The following is a 24010-nucleotide window of genomic DNA, read 5'->3' as shown; positions in this document are numbered from 1 at the left end:
AACAAAAGTCTGTAATTTGAAGTTTCTGAATCCAACAAAGTAACCCACAGCAAAGTATGATTTTCATGATGTGGTGGAAGCAAGCCATCTATTTATCTTCCTGAACTGAATGGTTGTGTCCCATTGCAGAATAAAATACTTCCAAACGTCCCATCCATCTTGACGCCTGTGTTATATGAGTCAGTTCAAAGGTTAACAGAGTGGTCAAATTACTAGCACAGGTGTAAATATATGATAAAAATACATTTTTCCTATCATGACTCCACTTTCACCCAACGTCTCATTTTAAACAGTTTGTTGTTTGTCCCACACCGAGGAAACTATTCTCGCTTGTCATTTCATTGTGTAACCGATGCCGTCCCAAAGGCTCTCGTTCTATTGACAACACATGAGCCTTGGGTTGTCTTCCTGTGCAACTTGGTGTTCTTCTGGGTTACATGTTTTTCTCACTTTTGTAGCATTTCCTGACACTTTTCCTCATGTTGTTTTTCTCTGTTTTTGCTATTTTCTGCTCCTTTTCTAACCTTTCTTTCAAGCTTTTTCCCCTCACTTTTGTCACTTATTTCTACCTTGACCAGGAACACATCACAGCAACTTTATGCTTTTATTGTGAAAAGAGACCGAAATCAAAACTAAACATGACACAAGAAGAGGTGTCAATTCCAGGTTCAGAAAGTAAAAGTCCTGCCATGTGTTTATTCCACCAATGAACTGGCTGTGTTCATTGGTGGAATAAACACATGATTTCACTAATTAGTGAAATCAGCTGGCTGAGTTCATTGGTGGAATAAACACATGGCAGGACTTTTACTTTCTGAACCTGGAATTGACACCTCTGAGCACAAGTCAACGCCATTTCTACAATTTCATGATCACAGCTTCCATCTTTAAAGAAGTTTACAATGTTCACCAGGAATCTGTTCAATCATTCTGAATTATTTTATACAAAGTTCATTCATAAGATTATAACAATAACCTGAAATATTTCTGTAAGTGTGATCCTGTACAGACTCAACTGATCAGCAGTGAGAAACAGGAGGAGACTCTCCGTCCTATAGAGGACACAGAGACACTGAGGAACCACAAGACCAGATCCTGACCTTAGGAGACCCAAACCCTAACCCAGGATAGAGAGGCTGAGTGAATGTGGTGTTGAAGGTGTAGAGGTGGATCAGTGAGTCAGAGGAGACTGTGTAGAAGGACAGAGAGCCAACAGGACAGTCCACATACACTGCTACTCTACAAGAGACAGAGGAGGAGGAGATGAATGTTTTTCTGTTATTGTGACAGACAGAGTAACCACCAGCAACAGAACAGCTCAGACTGCAGGACTGATCATGACGTCCAAACCAACAGTCCCCTCTCCTGCTGATTCCTCTGTAACTCACTGATATATTAGCATCTCCTCTCAGCTCAACCTCCCAGTAACAGGGACCAGTCAGACCATCTCTACACAGCAGCTGAGGACACCAGCAGTCAACCCTCTCTGGATGATCAGGATATGGCTGATCCTCCTCCCACACTAATGTCACCTTCCTGTTGTTGTCAGACAGTTTGAGTTTTCTGTTCACTGTGTTTGTGTCAAATGTGAGTTCACAGGAATCTGACAGAGAGAAGGAGACAACACAGCTGCAGTTATTAACGAATCAGAACTTTGATGATGACATCAGATGGTTGAATAAGTGATGTCACAGTTTGGTAAATTACATTAAAAACACACTTACACTTCCCCAGACCTGGTGTCAACCAATATGACTCCAGCAGGCTCCACCCTGAAAGGAGGAGGGGGCATTACATTCAATTCAATTTTATTTATAGTATCAAATCATAACATGAGTTATCTCAAGACACTTTACAGATAGAGTAGGTCTAGACCACACACTATAATTTACAAAGCCCCAACAATTGCAGTAATTCCCTCAAGAGCAAGCAGTGCGACAGTGGCAAGGAAAAACTCCCTCTTGGGAAGAAACCTGGGACAGACCCAGGCTCTTGGTAGGCGGTGTCTGATGGTGCTGGTTGGGGCTGTGATGAACAGTGGCAGTAATAGTCACATTAATAATGGAACAGTGACTTCAAATGGTGGTCGTAGTAGTTCATGTCATATCAGGGCGCTGCAGGGCGTTACAGGATGTAGCGTGGCCCAGCAGAGCATGGATGGACGTAGCAGGAAGCAGCAGGGTTCAGCAGGACCCAGCATGACATTACAGGGCACCGCAGAGCTTAGCAGGGAGTGCAGCAGGACCACTGCGACAGCTGCAACCAAGATCATCAAGAAAAAACATAAGGACTCGGGGGAGTAAACTCCCCAGAAGTTAGGATTAGTAACAACCATTTCTGGGATGGGATTACACAAATGGTAATAGAAAGGGAGAGGAGAGAGCAGCTCAGTGTGTCAAAGGAAGGAAGTCTAAAACTATTTTTAGACTAGTTTTAAACTGAGATAAACTTACTAAATTTAAAAAAAAGAGGAAAACCTGCTAGAAGAACTCTTTTGGAAAGAAAATCACCAAGGAAAAGATTTATTAAGTCAAGACAAGAGAAGACAAAGATGAGCTAACTCTGCTAACACGACAGCTAACTTGGCTAACCTAACAGCTAACTCTGCTAACACGACAGCTAAATCTGCTAACACGACAGCTAAATCTGCTAATACGACAGCTAAATCTGCGAACACAACAGCTAAGGACAGAGAAGAGGAGCAATAAGGATATGCTACGCTAAGCTAAGGACCAAAAGGCTCACACTTGGCTAACCTAACAGCTAACTCTGCTAACACAACACCTAACTTGGCTAATCTAACAGCTAACTCTGCTAACACAACAGCTAACTCTGCTAACAACAGCTAATGACAGAGAAGAGGAGTAAGAAGGATATGCTAAGCTAAGGACCAAAAGGCTCCAAAACAAAAGGAAAAAAACACCAAAGACTAGCACCGTCTCCTTCCCACTCAAGAGAAGCTGTAGTAGAGTAGTAACGTAAGCTTCCTTCATACCCACAGTAGTTTAATTTGTAATTTCTACCTCAAGAAACCAAGGCTAGCCTGTCCTAACTTAACACAGCGTGCTAAGTAGCAGCAGAGGGAGCAGCACAGCGTCAGTTAGGACCTGAAACAATGTTGGGATCTCCCGGGGGAGAGCCCTGCCTCCTTGTGATTGGCTACCAAAAAGAAATCAAAAGAACACAGGCCAAGAAAGCTTACAAACACAAACAACTCAGAAAACCCAGAGGCCTTGACTGCAGATATATGCCACACAGGAGGAATTAGTAACCTACTACTGTACACAGACAGTACCGATGCATGGCATAAAGCTATCTGTGCCCACTATGACCACCATAAGAAGAGAGGAAAATGCAATGGGAGACAGATAGTCATTGAAGATGAAGACAAGACAGCCCACCTCTCACGGTCACTGTCTACCACAATGGGACCATCATTTTTGAAGGCAATGAGGCCAGTTTCAGCTCCATCAAAGCTCTGACAGACTGAGAAACAGAGACAAAAGAAGATTACTGCTGTAATGGCATTTTTCCATTGCCATTTTTAAATAGTTTAGCCAGCTGTGTTTTTTTTTGCTGCCTTTTTTGTCTTCTGGCTGTGGCAACAACAACACACCTTCCACATTCTGTGTGTCGCGTTATGTCACAGCAGTTCCCTTTGGCGCGCTATGATGACCAGCCACGCTTGCCTCACGCATAAGGCAGTACTAAATCTACAATGGAAAAGGAGGACAGGGGAACCGCGGCCGAGTCGAGTCGCACCGAGTCGAGCCGAGTAGAGCTAGTACTAGCAGTGGAAAAACGCCATATGACAGGAGCTGCAGCAGGACAGACAGGCTATGGGCAGAGATCCCACTGCTGTAAGAGAGGAGATACAGCAGGACAGACAGGCCATGGGCAGAGATCTCACTGCTATAAGAGAGGAGCTGCAGCAGGACAGACAGGCCATGGGCAGAGATCTCACTGCTATAAGAGAGGAAATACAGAAGGACAGACAGGCCATGGGCAGAGATCTCACTGCTATAAGAGAGGAAATACAGAAGGACAGACAGGCCATGGGCAGAGATCTCACTGCTATAAGAGAGGAGCTGCACCTGAGAGAGCAAACCATCCTCAGCCTCAAGGAGCAGCTCCACAGTCAGAGCCTGCCAACACCAACCACAACCCTCCATCACCATCAACAGCCCCCCTCAACATGAACCACAGCCATCCACCTCCACCCTAACTAACACCAGACCATCACAACAACCTGCAGTAATGCCCACCCCCGACCCATATAGAGAGGCCACTACCAACAAGCCTAAAACATCTGGAGAGCAACATTAAACCAGTGATGCTGAGATCATTATCCTTATAGATTCTTATTCTTATATCCTTATAGAAAATTTGTGAATGAGGAGAAGCTTTTTCCCATACAAAAAGTCACCAAAATTCAATGCCCCAGGACTGTCAATGCCCTCCAGCTGCTCACTAAGCCCATCCTGGGTCAGCCTAGCCACATCATCATCCACACAGGTACTAATGACCTGAGACTACAGCAGGAGAGGGTAGCAGAGTCTGTGTAGAGAGTAGCACAGAGGGCTACACAGACCTTCCCCTCATCAAAGATTATAATCTCTACCATCCTCCCACGAAGAGACTTCCATCCTGACACCATCCACCGGATAAATGCTGAAATCTCACGTGGATGTGCCCTCATTCCAAATGTCCACCTGGCCCACCACCCTACCCTCAACATCCACAGCCTTTATGACATTGTCCACCTCCGCAAAGATACAGTCAGCACCTTTGCAAAGAAATTAAAAGATGTGGCTTCAGGACGCAACCAAGGAACCCCCCCCCCCCAGCACTAACAGACGGAGCAGCTTCCACCCATCCAGCCTGCAGCTGTCACCACCTCACAGAACCAGCCCACACCCTACCAGCCACAACCACCCTCCACCTTCTTATACACAAGGCAGCCACCCCAGGACCAGAGCAGCACCAGCCCGACAGAGACCCACCCACCCATATTTCCCAGGCCTCACCCTGGACCCCACCCTGCTGACCCAGCCCAACACCAAGCTCAGGGGCTTACCTGGGGCAGAGGAGCTACACTGAGACACTCACACCAACCAGTGCTGGCAGCCCTGCAGACCTGGGGGAGATCAAACACCTGCTCAGTCTTATATGCTCCAGACTGATCAGCTAAGTGGGACTCTAAGGTGTCATGAACACTATTCAATTAAGGTCTTAAATTATAAGGCTATTATTACCAGATTTATTTTATTTCTCACATTTTATTTTAACTAATTTATTTATATTTACTCTTTGCCTTCCAGTGCAGAATGAATTAGCCTTTTTCTTATTGGTCATTACGTAATAATGAAGAGTGCATCTCTGGCATCACAATAACTCATAATTTGTTTCGGTCTCTCACATAAAAACTAAACCCTTTGTCTAATCCTAACCTTGTAACTCATCTGCAAATAGTATGTATAACCTAACTTAAGTTACTACTATTACTACTTTAGTCAATGACAGGCCTACCTCTTATTTAATAACGTACTACTGTAGGTTCATCTCTTTTTAAAACTGTTCATATTTGTGTTTGCCAACAACAAAGTTATTTACTGTCTCCATGTAGAATATTCAGGGCCTTAACTCTTCATTGTTTGGTGTAAAAGTGAAACCTCTGAATTCAAAGACAACACCAAAGACACAGACATCATCATCTAAAAACCATCATCTAAAAACAGTGACCCCCACTTCTATCAGCAGAAAGCCCTGCAATACCAAGAGCTGAGCAAAGACAAGAGTCCCCTCACTCAGCTGGTCCTGACAGTCAGTCACTTCCTGACCCGGTTCTGCCTCAGGACCAGTCTGGGAACAAACCAATCAGAGTTAACCAAATTATAACAACAGAAACAAAACTACATCACCAGTTGGAACACAAACAAAAGCACAAAGCAAAATGCAGTGCCATTTGTCCCTAAAGAGAGAGTCCAGTGCTATCTGCCTATAAAGAGAGAGTACAGTGCTATCTGCCTATAAAGAGAGAGAGTACATTGCTATCTGCCCCTAAAGAGAGTGTACAGTGTGGCAGTCTACCCGACCACAGTTACGGATATCAAACTAAGAACTACATTGACCAAGTACAGACTCCGTGAGCACAGCCTGGCCATCGAGACAGGCCACTACAAACAATCATGGCTCCCCAAAGAGGAGCGCTTCTGCCAGCTGTGCAAGAAAGACAAAGTCGAGACAGAGCTGCACTTCCTGACAGAAGAGCAAGCATTTGGTGCAACAGTGGACCTTTCTCTGTAGAGAAACATCAACATTACATTGTAGATTCTCACTGAAGGCATCAAAACTATGAATGAACAGGTGGAATTATGTACTTAACAAAGAAGTGTGAAATAACTGAAAACATGTCTTACTGTATATTCTAGTTTCTTCAAAGTAGCCACCCTTTGCTCCGATTACTGCTTTGCACACTCTTGGCATTCTCTTGATGAGCTTCAAGAGGTAGTCACCTGAAATGGTTTTCCAACAGTCTTGAAGGAGTTCCCAGAGATGCTTAGCACTTGTTGGCCCTTTTGCCTTCACTCTGTGGTCCAGCTCATCCCAAACCATCTTGATTGGGTTCAGGTCCGGTGACTGTGGAGGCCAGGTCATCTGGTGCAGCACTCCATCACTCTCCTTGGTCAAATAGCCCTTACACAGCCTGGAGGTGTGTTTGGGGTCATTGTCCTGTTGAAAAATAAATGATGGTCCAACTAAACGCAAACCGGATGGGATGGCATGTCACTGCAGGATGCTGTGGTAGCCATGCTGGTTCAGTATGCCTTCAAATTTGAATAAATCCCCAACAGTGTCACCAGCAAAGCCCCCCCCACACCATCACACCTCCTCCTCCATGCTTCACGGTGGGAACCAGGCATGTAGAATCCATCCGTTCACCTTTTCTGCATCGCACAAAGACACGGCGGTTGAAACCTAAGATCTCAAATTTGGACTCATCAGACCAAAGCACAGATTTCCACTGGTCTAATGTCCATTCCTTGTGTATCTTGGCCCAAACAAATCTCTTCTGCTTGTTGCCTCTCCTTAGCAGTGGTTTCCTAGCAGCTACTTGACCATGAAGGCCTGATTTCCGCAGTCTCCTCTTAACAGTTGTTCTAGAGATGTGTCTGCTGCTACAACTCTGTGTGACATTCATCTGGTCTCTAATCTGAGCTGCTGTTAACTTGCGATTTCTGAGGCTGGTGACTCAGATGAACTTATCCTCAGCAGCAGAGGCTGGGACGGTCCTAATGTGAGCCAGTTTCGTTGTAGCGCTTCATGGTTTTTGCGATTCCACTTGGGGACACATTCAAAGTTTTCGCAATTTTCCGGACTGACTGACCTTCATTTGTTAAAGTAATGATGGCCACTCATTTCTCTTTACTTTGGTGATTGGTTCTTGTCATAATATGAATTCTAACAGTTGTCCAATAGGGCTGTCGGCTGTGTAAAAACCTGACTTCTATACAACACAACTGATGGTCCCAACCCCATTAATAAGGGAAAAAAATTCCACTAATTAACCCTGACAAAGCACACCTGTGAAGTGAAAACCATTTCAGGTGACTACCTCATGAAGCTCATTGAGAGAACACAAAGGGTTTGCAGCGCTATCAAAAAAGCAAAGGGTGGCTACTTTGAAGAATCTAAAATATAAGACATGTTTTCAGTTATTTCACACTTTTTTGTTAAGTACATAATTCCACGTGTTCATTCATAGTTTTGATGCCTTCAGTGAGAATCTACAATGTAAATAGTCATGAAAATAAAGAAAACGCATTGAATGAGAAGGTGTGTCCAAAATTTTGGCCTGTACTGTATATTGTGGAAAGAGCATTTTGAGGGACTTTTTGAACTTAGAGTCGGTACTCTCCCAGCATAAGAGGAATTTAAATGAATAATTGGTCCACACGTCAGTGTACGTCTCTGATTGATCACATGAGCCATGCAGCATTGGCAACTGAACTTAAACCTCTAGCTAACTAGTCTGCTGAAAGAGTATATTAATGCTTCATCCACACACTCTTCTCACAGCATAGAAAGCACATTGCTTTGTGCTAAGCTAGGCTAAAGCTGTCCTGGACCTTTCTCTGTCGAGATGAAACTGATTTGATCCCGGGAAAGAGGAAAAAAAGGATGTTTCTTAAAACCATGGACAGTTCCTTTAAAATACAGAGATGTGTTAAAACTACATACAGTGCCTTGCGAAAGTATTCGGCCCCCTTGAACTTTTCGACCTTTTGCCACATTTCAGGCTTCAAACATAAAGATATAAAACTGTAATTTTTTGTGAAGAATCAACAACAAGTGGGACACAATCATGAAGTGGAACGAAATTTATTGGATATTTCAAACCTTTTAAACAAATAAAAAACTGAAATATTGGGCGTGCAAAATTATTCAGCCCCCTTAAGTTAATACTTTGTACGCGCCACCTTTTGCAGCGTTACAGCTGTAAGTCGCTTGGGGTATGTCTCTATCAGTTTTGCACATCGAGAGACTGACATTTTTGCCCATTCCTCCTTGCAAAACAGCTCGAGCTCAGTGAGGTTGGATGGAGAGCGTTTGTGAACAGCAGTTTTCAGTTCTTTCCACAGATTCGTCAGGTCTGGACTGCCTTGACTTGGCCATTCTAACACCTGGATATGTTTATTTGTGAACCATTCCATTGTAGATTTTGCTTTATGTTTTGGATCATTGTCTTGTTGGAAGACAAATCTCCGTCCCAGTCTCAGGTCTTTTGCAGACTCCATCAGGTTTTCTTCCAGAATGGTCCTGTATTTGGCTCCATCCATCTTCCCATCAATTTTAACCATCTTCCCTGTCCCTGCTGAAGAAAAGCAGGCCCAAACCATGATGCTGCCACCACCATGTTTGACAGTGGGGATGGTGTGTTCAGGGTGATGAGCTGTGTTGCTTTTACGCCAAACATAACGTTTTGCATTGTTGCCAAAAAGTTCGATTTTGGTTTCATCTGACCAGAGCACCTTCTTCCACATGTTTGGTGTGTCTCCCAGGTGGCTTTTGGCAAACTTTAAACGACACTTTATATGGATATCTTTAAGAAATGGCTTTCTTCTTGCCACTCTTCCATAAAGGCCAGATTTGTGCAGTATACGACTGATTGTTGTCCTATGGACAGAGTCTCCCACCTCAGCTGTAGATCTCTGCAGTTCATCCAGAGTGATCATGGGCCTCTTGGCTGCATCTCTGATCAGTCTTCTCATTGTATGAGCTGAAAGTTTAGAGGGACGGCCGGGTCTTCGTAGATTTGTAGTGGTCTGATACTCCTTCCATTTCAATATTATCGCTTGCACAGTGCTCCTTGGGATGTTTAAAGCTTGGGAAATCTTTTGTATCCAAATCTGGCTTTAAACTTCTCCAACACAGTATCTCGGACCTGCCTGCGTGTGTTCCTCTTGTTCTTCATGATGCTCCTGCGCTTTACACGGACCTCTGAGACCATCACAGAGCAGGTGCATTTATACGGAGACTTGATTACACACAGCTGGATTCTATTTATCATCATTAGTCATTTAGGTCAACATTGGATCATTCAGAGATCCTCACTGAACTTCTGGAGAGAGTTTGCTGCACTGAAAGTAAGGGGCTGAATAATTTTGCACGCCCACTTTTTCAGTTTTTTATTTGTTAAAAAAGTTTGAAATAGCCAATGAATTTCGTTCCACTTCATAATTGGGACCCACTTGTTGTTGATTCTTCACAAAAAATTACAGTTTTATATCTTTATGTTTGAGGCCTGAAATGTGGCAAAAGGTCGAAACGTTCTAGGGGGCCGAATACTTTCGCAAGGCACTGTAAATTATTAACCCTCTGCACCCTGAAGCATGTTTGACAACTCATGGTCGGTCTGGTTTTATTTTCTAAAAAAGCTTGTAAAACATATTGTCCACAGTCAATCTATAAACATATTTTTTTCAGGACAAACTGGGCTATTAGTATATTTGTGCTGCAGTCACTTAAAGGTGCAATATGTAATATTGTATGTAATACTGGCAGCTAGCGGTTAAAATAGTTACTGCACTACCAATTCAAAATACTGGAGAGTCGTTTCTCCCGCCCCCTCCTGCCCAGACTCGAAGTTCACGGGGGTTGCCAGGCTGAGACCGCAGCATTCACAACAACGTTGCTAGACACTTTTCTCACATAGCCAGACATTACTTCACAGCACAGCAGAGTAGCTAACGTTAGATGCTAGTCTCACATAGCCAGACATTACTTCACAGCACAGCAGAGTAGCTAACGTTAGATGCTAGTCTCACATAGCCAGACATTACTCCACAGCACAGCGGAGTCTTACAGTATGAACCGCTAAAAACACAACAACCTCACCGTCCTCTCCACACGCCAGTCAGGCACACCTTCGCGGCCTTAGAATTATAATACAACGTTAAAATAACAACCACTTCCTTGCCGACGGAACACACTTCATTGGCTTAGAATTACGCGGCAACAATCGCTAAACACACTGCAAACTCACAGTCCTCTCTTTCCGATTTACAGCCCCTCTCGTGGTTTAAAATAACTCACCGTTGTCGGCTCCAGCCACTGAACTACACATTGTAAACAGCCATGGGCTGCTTGCTCGGTCCTCCCGTAACGTTAGAGCAGGTTAACATGGGCGTTAGCCAGGCACGGTACCCCGGATCACTTTACTGGCTGTCTCAATTGTTTTTGCGCAGTAACCAACTCGGGTACTCTAGCTATATAATTCAATGTGAGAACACAAATGTTGAAATGACATAAAATGCCCGTCCCTAGTGGCTGTGATAAATTAGCCTGAAGCTATGCTTACCTGTTCAGGAGGAAATAAGCCAATTCTGCGTCCTTTTGGGATCTAAGCTGTCTCCATCTTTCAAATACATCTCCATTATTTACCAGGGGGTTGTTATGTCTCTGGTCACGCAACTGTTAGAAACATGCTGTTTTCTTTTTTTTAGGTCGGGTAGAATCTATCTCCGTTGATCCTGTTTGTTTGTTAGCTGCTTTCATGGCTGTACTACCGTTACAGCTGTAGCGCGCTGGGTTTACGTTTTTACAGGTATATCTGGCAACCCGGCCTGGCTGTCAAACTGGGCCGTTGATAACAACACACAGATCAAAACATAAACATAAATTCCGTCACGGAATGTAAATTTCAAAAAGAAAAAATACTGACATTAGCATTGTTGTCAGAAAAGATAGTATTTCAGTTTAACATGTTTCCTTAATATCTGATGAGGCATTGGTGTCATTTTTGGATTTATTACAGTACAAATATTACATATTTGACCTTTAAATGTAAAAAAAGGTTGCAGGACCATAAAGACAAATAAATAAATAAATAAATAAATAAAAGGGAACATAAATTTCACAGATATGAATTGATATCACACACAGTAATAAAAGCTAAGCCAATCTCCTCTAAATCACTTCTCATGTCTTGGGAGTCAAACTGTGAAAAATAAAAATTATTACTTACACAGTTGACAAAATATCTACATGTCTTTTCAAAAATAGTCCAGACGCTTTTGCCCTCATGACATTCACTTATGCCAATACTCAAAATAATGTCATATTTATTGATATCACACACACAGCAATGCTACACAAGCATTTGTGTTGTCTAAAACAGTTCTATACACTCATCTATAGGATTATTAGGAACACCTGTAAGATTTCATGTTAATGAAATTATCTAATCAACCAATCACATGCATTTAGGAGTGTGGTCCAGGTCTAGACAATCTCCTGAACTCCAAACTGAATGTCAGAATGGGAAAGAAAGGTAATCTAAGCAACTTTGAGCGTGGCATGGTTGTTGGTGCCAGACGGGCTGGTCTGAGTATTTCCCAATCTGCTCAGTTACTGGGATTTTCTCGCACAACCATTTCTAGGGTTTACAAAGAATGGTCTAAAAATAGAAAAACATCCAGTATGCTGCAGTCCTCTGGGAGAAAATGTCTTGTTGATGATAGAGGTCAGAGGAGAATGGGCCGAGTGATTCCAGCTGATAGAAGATGAACTTTGACTCAAATAACCACTCATTACAACCGAGGTATGCAGCAAAGCATTTGTGAAGCCACAACATGAACAACCTTGAGGCGGATGGGCTACACCAGCAGAAGACCCCACCGGGTACCACTCCTCTCCACAAAAAATGGGAAAATGAGGCTACAATTTGCAAAAGCTAACCAAAATTGGACAGTTAAAATGTTGCCTGGTCTGATGAGTCTCGGTTTCTGTTGAGACATTCAGATGGTAGAGTCAGAATTTGGCGTAAACAGAATGAAAACATGGATCAGTCATGCCTTGTTATCACTGTGCAGGCTGCTGATGGTGGTGTAATGGTGTGGGGAATGTTTTCTTGGCACACTTTAAGCCCCTTAGTACCAATTGGGCATCGTTTAAATGCCACAGCCTACCTGAGCATTGTTTCTGACCATGTCCATCTCTTTATGACCACCATGTACCCATCCTCTGATGGCTGCTTCCAGCAGGATAATGCACCATGTCACATGTCAGCTTGGATCATTTCAAATTGGTTTCTTGAACATGACAATGAGTTCACTGTACTAAAATTGCCCCCACAGTCACTAGATCTCAACCCAATAGAACATCATTGGGATGTGGTGGAACGGGAGCGTTGTGCCCTTGATGTGCATCCCACAAATCTCCATCAACTGCAAGATGCTATCCTATCAATATGGGCCAACATTTCTACAGAATGCTTCAATGCAGTCAATCATTGGGAATAAGATACAATAATATGAAATGTTGTATTGTTAAATGATTACCTTCTCTCTTTTGTGTTTCTGTCCCTTCATTCTCTCTTCCTCATCCCTCTGTTTCTTTTCCTCCTCATGCCTGTTAATACTCTCTCTCCCTTGTCTTTCTCTTCCTCTCCACTTAATTGGCGTCTTTTCGCTTTTTTCTTTTATTTGAGCCACTTGGGTAACTTTGTTTCATTTTCGCCTTTAGACTTGTCTTGCTTCGTCTGTTTGTGTATGTTCCAGTCCCATTCCTAAGAATATTAATCCAATTTACCAGATAGGGTTAACAACAGGGAGTTATCATTCTAGTTCCTGTAAATGTTCTCCTTTAAAACTTCCTACACAAATATCTCCTTTATGTTCATCAGTGTTTGTACCTGAGAGTGTCCAGTCTCCAGAGAGGATCCTCCAGTCCCTCTGACAGTAGCTTCACTCCTGAGTCTCCTGCATAGCTCAGGTCCAGCTCTCTCAGATGGGAGGGGTTGGAGCTCAGAGCTGAGACCAGAGAAGAACAGCCTTCCTTTGATATCAGACAGCCTGACAGACTGCAAACACACAGAACAACACACAGGAACACTCTGTCAACATGTAGAGCCATTCATTCTCTGTTGCAACTCCAACTCCAGATCTTTGCCAGTGCCTTGCTAAAAGGCATTAACTGGAGAACCTAGTACATGTTTTTTTATGTTGGTGGAAACCGGAGCACCAACGCAAACATGGGGAGAACATACAAACTCCACACAGAATGGCTCGGGGTTCAAACCAGGAACCTTCTTGCCACAGTGCAAACCATCGGGCCACCACGCTGCCATAGTAAATGTCAAATTAATCCAGCAAGTTAAATCTTTAGAGAAATCCTCTTACTGCTCTGCAGACGGTCAGCCAGCTCGTCCCGCTTCATTCTCCTCAGAAAGTGTAGTGTGATCTTCAGAAATGCCTCTCTGCTGCTCCTCTGCTCTTCATCCTCACCCTCCCTCTGACTCTCTGAACATTCTGGGTAATCTGGACTCAGAACCTTCTGGATCTTCTTCAGCTCATTCTTCACATAAGTGATGATGTTCTCCTCCAGCCACTGGAACAGAGGGATTATATGAATGACAAATCAAACTGAAATCATGGAAGCAAACAGATCTATGTTGGACAGCCTGACAATCCACTCGATTGTGAACAGAATAGATGTAAAAGTAGTAGTTATACATGTAGAGACCATAAATATGGAGTCCAAGTGTGTTTGATGCTGCTGGGCAGACTGACCACTGGGAACCTCTGAGCTCTTCTGGTCCACTCTGTGGAGGAATCAGGAAGAATTAGCTCACATAATGTCTGTCCACACAGATACAAACACAAGGTAAAGTTCCTGTGACTTAAAGTGTTGATTACAACGTTCAATCAATTGAATCAACAGAAAGAACTAAGAAGTAAACAAGGGCTACAACATGGTTGGCCTAAAGGACTCCTCAAGCAGAAGACTGGTCTGAGTGAGGAAGCCTGCTCACTTTGCCCGGTCAGCTCCCAGATGACGTCATGTTCTGCTGTGTGTTCTGAAATGGTGAATATATGGGTGGCCTGGTGGTATAGCCATCCATATGTAGAGGCTCAGTGCTCGACGCAGAGGTCGTGGGTTTGATTATGACCTGCGACACTTTCCAGCATGTCATCCCCCCCCCCCTCTCCCCTTTCATGTCTAGGCTGTCACTAATAAAGGCCTAAATACCAAATAAAAAGAAGAGGTAATTTTACAGCTCACAGCAACTTAATACGATCTAGTGTCTGACAGAGATGATGCCTATGTGAAATACTTCTAAAATACTATGTCTATGAATCTCATTATATGGTACTGATAACTTACTTTCTGTCAGATGGATGTCTTTGTTTAAAAGAAATTAAAGCATGCTTTGACTGGTCGCTCTTAAAGGACAAACAGCTGGGTCCAGGTTCAGGAGACTCTGGTCCCTGCTGCTGGATCCTGAAACAAAAACAGATAAATGTGCATATCGAAAAAAATCTTTTAACATAGACAACAACTGTTTTTATTTCAAATATTAGTAATGTGTGTCAGTTTTTAATTATTTCCTTCCATCATACTACGGATAAGAACTGATACTTATACCAAATATAATAATGCAACAGGCTATATACATAATTTGTTAACAGCTGAATGCTAATAACGACTTACTTTTTGTCAGAAACATGTTTAAAATTCATAATATCTGCCTTTGACCGGTTGCTCTTAAAGGACACACAGCTGGGTTCAGGCTCAGGATCAGGTTCAAGTTCAGGTTCAGGTTCAGGTTCAGGTTCAGCAGGGCCTGGTCTGTGATGGGTCCTGATAGAAAAACACATTTATTGAGTGTCATGTTCAGTAGTCTCTTATAGCCAGACCTTCCTCCACAGCTCTGTGGAGGAAGGTCTGACTAGTCCACACCGCATTTCTGGATGCGAGAAAAATGTGCTCTGGTTTATTAACATTTCTTTAAACCAATCACAATCATCTTGGGCGGTGCTAATCTCCGGACAGAGCCACGGTGCCTCTGCTAAATAGTCTCAGGAAGGAACTTGTTTTGGTGGAACATGTGGACGTTCAAAAGTAGTTTTAGTCGTGCAACAGAAAACTCAGATTGGACAGATAGTCTAGCTAGCTGTCTGGATTTACCCTGCAGAGATCTGAGGAGCAGTTAACCATAGTCCTCACAAATCCACCAGAGGTTAGAACGCCAACACAGAGACAGAGGAAGGGGACGGACATCTGGCTGAAGATGAGGTACATCCGGCGGAATTTCCAGCGGCAACGGCACAATGCCGGAAATGAAAGTTGTGGATATAGACTCAATCTTTTCTAACAAATGTTTTGTTTAGGGCTGAAACGATTCGAGTAACGCGAATAAATCGATTATCAAAAATTAGCTCTTTAATAATCAATGTAGGTAACATTGATTAAAGGTTTGTTTAATCAATGTTACCTACATTGTATGGCTCACGGTGTTTTCGCACAGAGGATTATTACTGTTGCACACCGGGCTGACGCTGCTGCTGGCGACACATGCCATGAAGACAAAATGAAGAAAAGAGCGTAAGGGGCTAAGAGAAGAGACAGGCTGGAGAGAACGACAGAAAGGTTCCAAAGTTTACAATCAGTTCAAACGTGATTAAAAGTAAAACTCTGTACAGTGTGTCTACTGCAAAATCAAACTAGCTTACCACAATAATAGCACAACAATTTGATCTAAAGAGCTGACTTGTTGACTATCCCTTCAGAAAAACAGCTGACTGTTGACTCTCTTCACTGAGAAACAGCTGATCAACGATCTACTAGCATAAGTGTAACAGAGCTGTGTAGCAGTGTAATCCAATATATAAATGAAAATAGGTTGAGTATAACTCATATTTACATATAGGCCTATATACAGATACAGGTTGAAACTTGTAGTTCTGAAAGTTAAATTGCACTACTTAAGGTAATGTTTTATATATGTTTATTGTATGCCTTAGTTTGAGGTTGTTATTGTATTTCTTTAAAAAAACATTGTAATATGTCACTTAAATGCACTATGTTTAATTTTTTAAGAGATGATATTGTAAGCAATGTAGGCAATAAAATGTAGCTTTTTCCGAAAATTAAACCAAACTATTGTATACTATTGCTCTTCAATTCAATTAAAGTTTGAGTATTTCTTATCCGATTACTCGATTAATCGATGGAATAATCGGTAGAATACTCGATTACTAAAATAATCGATAGCTGCAGCCCTAGTTTTGTTACTGATGTTATTAAGTAAATGAAAAAATTCATACCACCAATCTGGCAATGAGAGACTAAGAAATAACAAAAGTAGACATAAAAGCTGGAAGGTTGGTAATAATACATTTTGGTGAATTTGGGGATGTTTTCATGAAACTAATAATAAAGGTTATTGTATACCGGTGGCTGCCTTTCCCAGGTAAAAGCGGGGAACAGAGCAGCAGACAGATGGGGATATAAGATAGGGTCAGACCACCTGAGAATGTTCTCGGAGTCATCTGATCTTAATGATTTACATCTCTACTTAAAGCTGTCCACTTGTGATCTTATCACTCAGATCAGGTTTTAATACCAGGTGAAAACAGTGGGCTGGAAACACAGAGACCCTCTACATGAAGACCCCACACCCAATGAGACAACACTACTTCTAGTTTGTTGGAGGTTTCAGAACAACTCACCTCAGTCGTCGGCTCTTTATTTCAATATGTTCATCCCCTTCGTTCTGTATTAACCTCTTCCTTCTCCTCTCCTCCATTTTAATTGGTCTGTCCCTTACAGGTCGCCTTCTTTTTTAAAGTAGCGGTGGCTCCATGGACACACAGCTGGGTTTAGGTTCAGCAGGGTCTGGTTTCTGATGGGTCCTGTTAGAAAAAGAAGAAGACCACTTTTTAATCTCCAGAAACAGAAGCTGCTGGAGAAACTAGAAGCTATCAAGCAGAAAATAAAGTCTGAAGCTCTTCACTGAATGATTTCTGCTCTCTGCTCATCCTGCTCTATGGAAGACTGAGGTGCAAGTATTCGGTGGCAGGGAGTTTAGGGTTCATCCTTCAAGAAAAGGTTACATTTAAAAAATAAAATGCAGTTTTGCATAATGTTGGACCATAATTAGCCCCATATGTGTGTGTCTTAAACTTTGGAAAAGCTAGATCAGATGATAAACACTCAGAAAGATTGAAGACAAAACTAAAATCAAAAATGCGGAAAAGACTTTTAGTTGGTTTTGATGATCACATTGACTTCACAGTAATTCAGTTAGGGTGAGTACGTAAAAGGCCTTATAACCTTACAATGGTAGAGAATCCTGCCAAATGCGGCCAGTTCATATCTATGGGTCTTTTGACTTTAACTAAACTTCTCACAAAGTCACAATATCTGGCAGAAAAATCATAATTAGATGTTTAGGCAGGATTTATGGGGGCTTTTTAGAAGTTTTTTTCCTTTTTTAACGTTTTTAATTCCTTTTTTAAAGGTTTTTGTCAAGTTTTCAGACGGACATTTTCGTTGCTTTTTTCTATGTTTTTCTTGCTTTTTCTGAGTTTTAGTTGCCTTTTTGGAATATGTTTTGACAATGTTTGACTTTTTTTTCAATATTTTAGCCTAAAGTCTAACGAGGAAGCCCGGTTATTAACTTAACTTCATCAGAGCCAGCTGTAAATGATGATTGCATTTCATTGGACAATTGTCTTGTATAATGACAATAAAGCCGAACCTTGAACCCTTTATCAGAACCATTAGAGTTGTGTTGTGTCTCACTTTACTCTGATGGAGACGACCATTTGTTTTCTGACAGCTTGAGAAAGGAAATAAAGATCAGCTGTTTGATTCCAGTAAATAACAAACATGTAGATTTATCTTCAACACAAGAGTCATCCACACTTTCTCAGAAAATTAGAAGTGAAGTAGAACCATTATATTTAACATTACAGAGCCAGAAATTAACCCCAAAGAGACCAAAGACTAACGTGGTGTTAAAGTATCAAACAGCAACTTAAAGTTTCTTCAAACAGTCCAAAGAGTTGATGAAGAAGAGGGTCTCTCTACACCTGGAGAGAAATCTCTGACACAGGTGAGCTGTTCCCTGAAATGAGTCCCAGCTCCACCTGTCAGGAAGCAGGCAGGAAGGGCAGCAACAGGAGCAGATTTTCACAATAAAATGATATTTGGACATTTGGAGCCAAGACTGAGAATCAATCTCACGTTTCTGTCTTGTCAATGTTTGTTCAGGCTCGGACCCCCATCTTCAAACTCAGCCTTCATTTAGATCTCAACTACACAGCTAGCTGTAAAGTTGTCTGACTGCAGCCTCCACGGTTGGGACAGACGTATACACACCTGACAAAGTATTTGAAACCTCCTTGTAGTAGTTCAACACAAACTAGATCAAAGAAGGTGAAGTCTGCACAACAGCTAAATGCTCCGGAAAAATCCTTCAATAGTGCAACAAAGGCCCACAAGCTGGCCTTCCTCAGGTGTATTTGATTGCAATGACCCATGACCCTGATCTGTTTTCATCACGTCACATGGTCAGAGGTCATGTGATATGGGAAAAATAAACATACATTGAAATACTATTCAGCTTGGGTAATTAAGATGAGTTGTTTCAGACTAACAGACTCTCATGAATATAATTCAAATTCGTAACACAACAATTTAAGATGGCTACACATTTTTCAAAAGGTGACTAAATTATGACATGATGTTCACAAAATAGATCAAAAATAGCAGTTAAGGAACAGTGTGAAATACCCTATATAATAATTCTATCACCACTTTAAAACAGGAAGTCAGTTGTGTTTCCGTCCCTCGCACACGGGACAAGATTGCCCTCAGAGCGGTCTGCCAGACAGGTTTATTTTAACCCAAAACACTATCTTTTCCTAAACTAAACTAAGTAGTTTGTTGTCTAAACCTGAGAGATTTCTGGCAGAAAGCCCAGAAGTTAAAAGTATCCCGTGTGCCCCTCCCTGCTGCAGAAAGTTGCCTCAGTTACTTTAACTTTGGGTCTCAAACTGTTTTTCAGTCTGCAGCAGATTACAGTTAAACTATTTCACTTCTTCAGTACTTCAGAGTTCCTTCCTGTAACTATCCTCTCTCAGTTAAAATCTCAGCTTTGTAATAAAAGGTAAATATTACCGTCTGCCATGCGTCTCTTCTCACTGACCACTCAAAAGGAACTAACTGGTTTCCTGGTCTGTCTCAGATGACATAATGTAACATGTGGAGCTTTCTCAGGCACATGATAAGTTTTATCTTAAAGGGACAGTTCAGATGTTATAAAGTGTGGTTTCATGAGCTACTTCTCTATAGTGTGTGTGTGTGTGTGTGTCCTCCTAGACACCCTGAGACATCACCACATTAACCAAAATCATTGAGCCTTATCTCTAACCCTGAACTCTCCGTTGGGATTTCTGCTTGTGATGTTGTTTTCTTTGAGTATCTTCAAATGCTTCATATCCTTAAAATCTGTCCAACCTGAAACCATGCACATCATTTCAGTTTATTAATCACACTCTCACACACACACACACACACACACACACACACACACACACACACACACACACACACACACACACACACACACACACACACACACACACACACACACACACACACACACACACACACACACAAACACACAGATTCAAAGAAACATGAAATTATTAGGACATAAATCAGATGGTAGCAGCCGACTTGTTGATAAAGTTTGTTTTGATCTCCACAGGTTGGAGTGATGGACGAGCCTCCACCTCGAGCCACGGCGACCAGAGTGTGTGACTCCTCCCCCCTGGCGGTGTTCTGGAGGACAGGAAGTCAGCGCTGCTCCAAGCCATGACATCATCACCCAAAGGTGAGAATGTGTCACCATGACGTCATTGTGTGTATTGCGTATGTGTTTATTTGATTAGGACATTAATGAACATTTCTGTAAATGCGCCAGTGTTAGCCAATTGACTAATTTTCAACTGTAGTCCTAGCATGCATGTCTTTATGTTGGGAAGAAACCGGAGCACCCGGAGGAAACCAACGCACACACGGGGAGAACATACAAACTCCACACAGAAAGTCGACGACCTGGGTTCGAACCCAGAAGAATTGTAAACCACTGAGCCACCGTGCTGCCTGCGTCATCACCCACAGGTGAGAACGTGTCACTATGACATCATCACCCATAGGTGAGAACGTTCTAAACTACATACATACTTACAAACTCCTTTCAGAAAGCAAGCATTTTAAAAGTTGTTTGCTTGTCGTCTTGCCGACAGACCTAATGAAGTATAAATTCAGACTTTTTACGTTTGTTCTACGGCTTTTTATCTGTTTATTTAAATCACAGAAAAATCGTTTTATTTGGGGTACATAGCACTGTTGTCAGGGTCCCACCGGCTCCAGCACACACTCCTCCTACTGATCCATACTCCTCGTCTCTCACGCAGCTCAGTCGCTCCCAGTCCCCTCAGTACTGATTACACACACCTGCACCTCATCAAGCCTCATCCTCAGTTCACCACCTGCAGCTAATCAACAACCACCTACATAAGCAGCACATCCACACACACTCATTGTCTAGTCTCATGTCTACATGACACTCTGACTCACACACGTTATGCCTACTCTCTCCAAGTTTGCCTTACCAGTGCTTCGTCTCCTGTTGGCTGCCGCTGATCTAAACCTGCCTGCTCAGCTACCAGATTCCTGCCTGTTGCTTCCTGCTCGTTGTTGGATCATTGTAAATAAAGATCTGCTCATCACTCCAGTCTGTCTCCTGGTCGTTCGTGACAGAAGACTAGACCAAGATGCAAGATCCAACAGAACCCGCGGGGAATCCTGTTCTCGATCCATTCACGGGGCTCGTACAGGCGGTTCGTCAATCTCTCCTGCCCTCTCCGCCTGCTATTCCGCCCACCGTGCCTGACGATCTCCTGCGCTCTGCACAGAGACATTTGCTTCCGCAAACACCGGCTTCTCCGGCTACAGCTGCTCGCCGCCGAGTCCCATCGCCCGACCAGCGACATTCACTGGAGGGCGGAGGATTCCCAGTGGATTTCTGCTCCAGGTGTCTCTGTATTTTCAGATGCAAGCCCACCTGTTCAACAACGACACGGCCCGAGTGGCCTTTGTGATCTCCCTGCTGTCAGGCCGTGCTCTCCAGTGGGCCCAGTCATTATGGAACTCTAACTCCCGGTTGGTTACATCTTTGTCAGCTTTCATTCAACACTTCAAGGAAGTTTTCGGGCAGGTGGCGGCTGACCTTACTGTGCATGATCAACTTTACCGGCTTCGCCAGGGAGGCTCGTCTGTGAGTACATATGCTCTCCAGTTTCGTACTCTAGCGGCTGCTAGTGGTTGGAACGAGACAGCCCTCATAACGGCATTCAGACATGGTCTCCACCCAGATGTTCGTCAGCTAGTGGTGGTGTATGATGACACCATGGGACTGGAAAACCTCATACAAAAGACTGTACGTGTGGCTCAACGCTTGTCTGCCTGTGAACCCTCTGCCACGGCTGTTTCCTCTCCTCCTTCGGTGTCACCTAGCAGTGTTCCAGCTACTGAACCTATGCAAGTCGATTCGACTCGCCTGTCACCTGCTGAGCGTCAGCGCCGCCTAGGGCTCAGGCTCTGCCTGTACTGTGGAGGGGACAAGCACTTCATCAGAGACTGCCCTATTCGTCCCCAGCGCCCAGCGGTGAGTGTCGTCCAACTACCCCCTAGAATCGAGACTCTGATTCGCACTCCTGTACAAGTATTAACTACCCGTCTCTGTGTCACAGCGCATGCCCTCATCGACTCAGGCTCAGCGGGGAATTTCATCTCCATTCCCCTCCTCCAGACGTTAGGGGTCAACAGACGTCGGATTCCGCAGGATTTGGAAGTTACACACCATCCAAGGCAAGCCGCTAGGAAAGGGTCGGATTCGCCATGTTTCCCCTACACTGACGCTCCGGGTAGGCAGTTTGCACTCAGAAAGACTCACCTTCATGGTACTGGAAGACTCCACAGCCGAAATCATCCTGGGAAGACCATGGCTAGTACAGCATCAACCTATCATCGACTGGACGACTGGAGAGGTTCTACGATGGGGAGAGGACTGTATTCATGCATGCGTCACACCGCTCCAGAAGTCATCACCTCCCAAACCTCCTTCTACATCCACAAGCAATGAACCCCGGTTTCCCGTCTGTTCCACTACTATCGAGAGCCCCGACGTTCTTCATCAAGTGGACCTTCCCGTTGTTTACAAGGACTTTGAGGACGTGTTTAGTAAACAACTGGCTACGAAGCTGCCTCCACATCGACCCTGGGACTGTGCTGTTGACCTGAACCCCGGAGCCATCATCCCTAAGGGACGGGTCTATCCCCTCTCAATCCCAGAACAGAAAGCCATGGAGGAATATGTGAAGGAGGCCCTACAGCAACAGTTCATCCGCCCATCCACCTCTCCTGCCGCTTCCAGTTTCTTTTTTGTGGCCAAAAAGGATGGAGGTTTAAGACCATGCATTGACTATAGATCCCTTAACTCCCAAACCATAAAGTTCAGATATCCTCTTCCTCTGGTTCCGGCGGCCCTGGAGCAGCTGCGGGGAGCCCGCATCTTCACTAAGTTGGATTTAAGAAGCGCCTACAACCTGATCCGCATCCGTCGAGGCGACGAATGGAAGACAGCCTTTGTCACTCCCTCTGGACACTACGGTATCAGGTCATGCCTTTCCGGACTGGCTAATGCTCCTGCTGTATTCCAGGGATTCACGAACGAGGTTCTCCGGGAATTCCTCAACCGCCGTACGTGGTCTACATTGATGACATCCTCATCTATTCCTCTTCACTCTCTGAACACCAACTACCGTCCGTCAAGTGCTGAAGAAGCTCAGAGAGCGACCTGTATCTGAAGCTGGAGAAATGTGAGTTCCACACCCCATCTGTGCAGTTTCTGGGTTACGTCATCAACAAACACGGAGTCCAGATGGACCCAAAGAAAGTGGACACCATTCGTCATTGGCCTCTTCCCTCCACCATCAAGGACCTCCAGCGGTTTCTGGGATTTGCCAACTTTATAGACGCTTCATCCTCGGCTACAGTACCATCAGTGCTCCTCTGAGCACGGCCCTCAAAGGGCAGCCCAAGTCCCTGTCCCTGACTCAGGAGGCCATCACTGCCTTTGCTCGTCTCAAGGATGCCTTCATAACCGCTCCCATCCTGGCTCATCCTAACCCGGACCTGCCCTTTGTTGTTGAGGTTGATGCGTCCTCCACTGGGGCAGGAGCAGTACTGTCGCAGCGGCAAGGAACACCTCCCAGACTCCATCCCTGTGCTTTCTTCTCCAAGAAGCTTTCTACTGCCGAACAGAATTACGACGCCGAACCGGGAACTACTGGCCATCAAACTGGCCCTTGAGGAGTGGGACATTGGTTAGAGGGAGCTAATCACCAGTTCGAGGTTATAACAGATCATCGCAACCTGGAATACATTAGAGAGGCAAGACGATTGAACCCTCGCCAGGCCCGTTGGGCTCTCTTCTTCACTGGCGACTTCCACATCACCTATAGACCAGGCAGCAAGAATGGCAAGGCTGATGCCCTCTCCGTCTCCATCAATCAGCTGTTGAGGATCTCTCCAACCTGAACCCATCATACCCCGGCCTTGATCGTCAATCCTATTGTCTGGGATATCG

General features: G+C 43.8%; 1 protein-coding gene across 1 annotated transcript; it reads right to left on the bottom strand.

Moving 5' to 3' along the window:
• Positions 1–1731: 1731 nt before the first annotated feature.
• On the bottom strand, positions 1732–19529 carry LOC120551113. The gene is made up of 8 exons (XM_039788297.1): positions 19471–19529; positions 17016–17198; positions 14995–15144; positions 14668–14784; positions 14026–14104; positions 13683–13890; positions 13196–13363; positions 1732–1772 (listed from the first exon to the last, which is right to left on the bottom strand). Exons 2-7 carry the CDS (start codon positions 17090–17092, stop codon positions 13347–13349), a joined length of 648 nt encoding a protein of 215 aa, XP_039644231.1. The 5' UTR covers positions 17093–17198; positions 19471–19529; the 3' UTR covers positions 1732–1772; positions 13196–13346.
• Positions 19530–24010: the final 4481 nt, after the last annotated feature.

This window comes from Perca fluviatilis, chromosome 2 (assembly GCF_010015445.1).
Source record: "Perca fluviatilis chromosome 2, GENO_Pfluv_1.0, whole genome shotgun sequence".
Lineage (NCBI taxonomy): Eukaryota > Metazoa > Chordata > Actinopteri > Perciformes > Percidae > Perca > Perca fluviatilis.
This window is presented reverse-complemented; position numbering and strand designations above follow the sequence as displayed.

What these genes read in the sequence shown, in the direction of transcription:
- LOC120551113 (XM_039788297.1), bottom strand. Translation starts at nt 17,092, where the DNA reads ATGGAGGAGAGGAGAAGGAAGAGGTTAATACAGAACGAAGGGGATGAA. An exon ending in ATAAAGAGCCGACGACTGAG is followed by an intron (nt 15,145 to 17,015) that starts GTGAGTTGTTCT and finishes TTTTTCTATCAG; the next exon opens with GACCCATCACAGACCAGGCC. An exon ending in ACTTGGACTCCATATTTATG is followed by an intron (nt 13,891 to 14,025) that starts GTCTCTACATGT and finishes CCTCTGTTCCAG; the next exon opens with TGGCTGGAGGAGAACATCAT.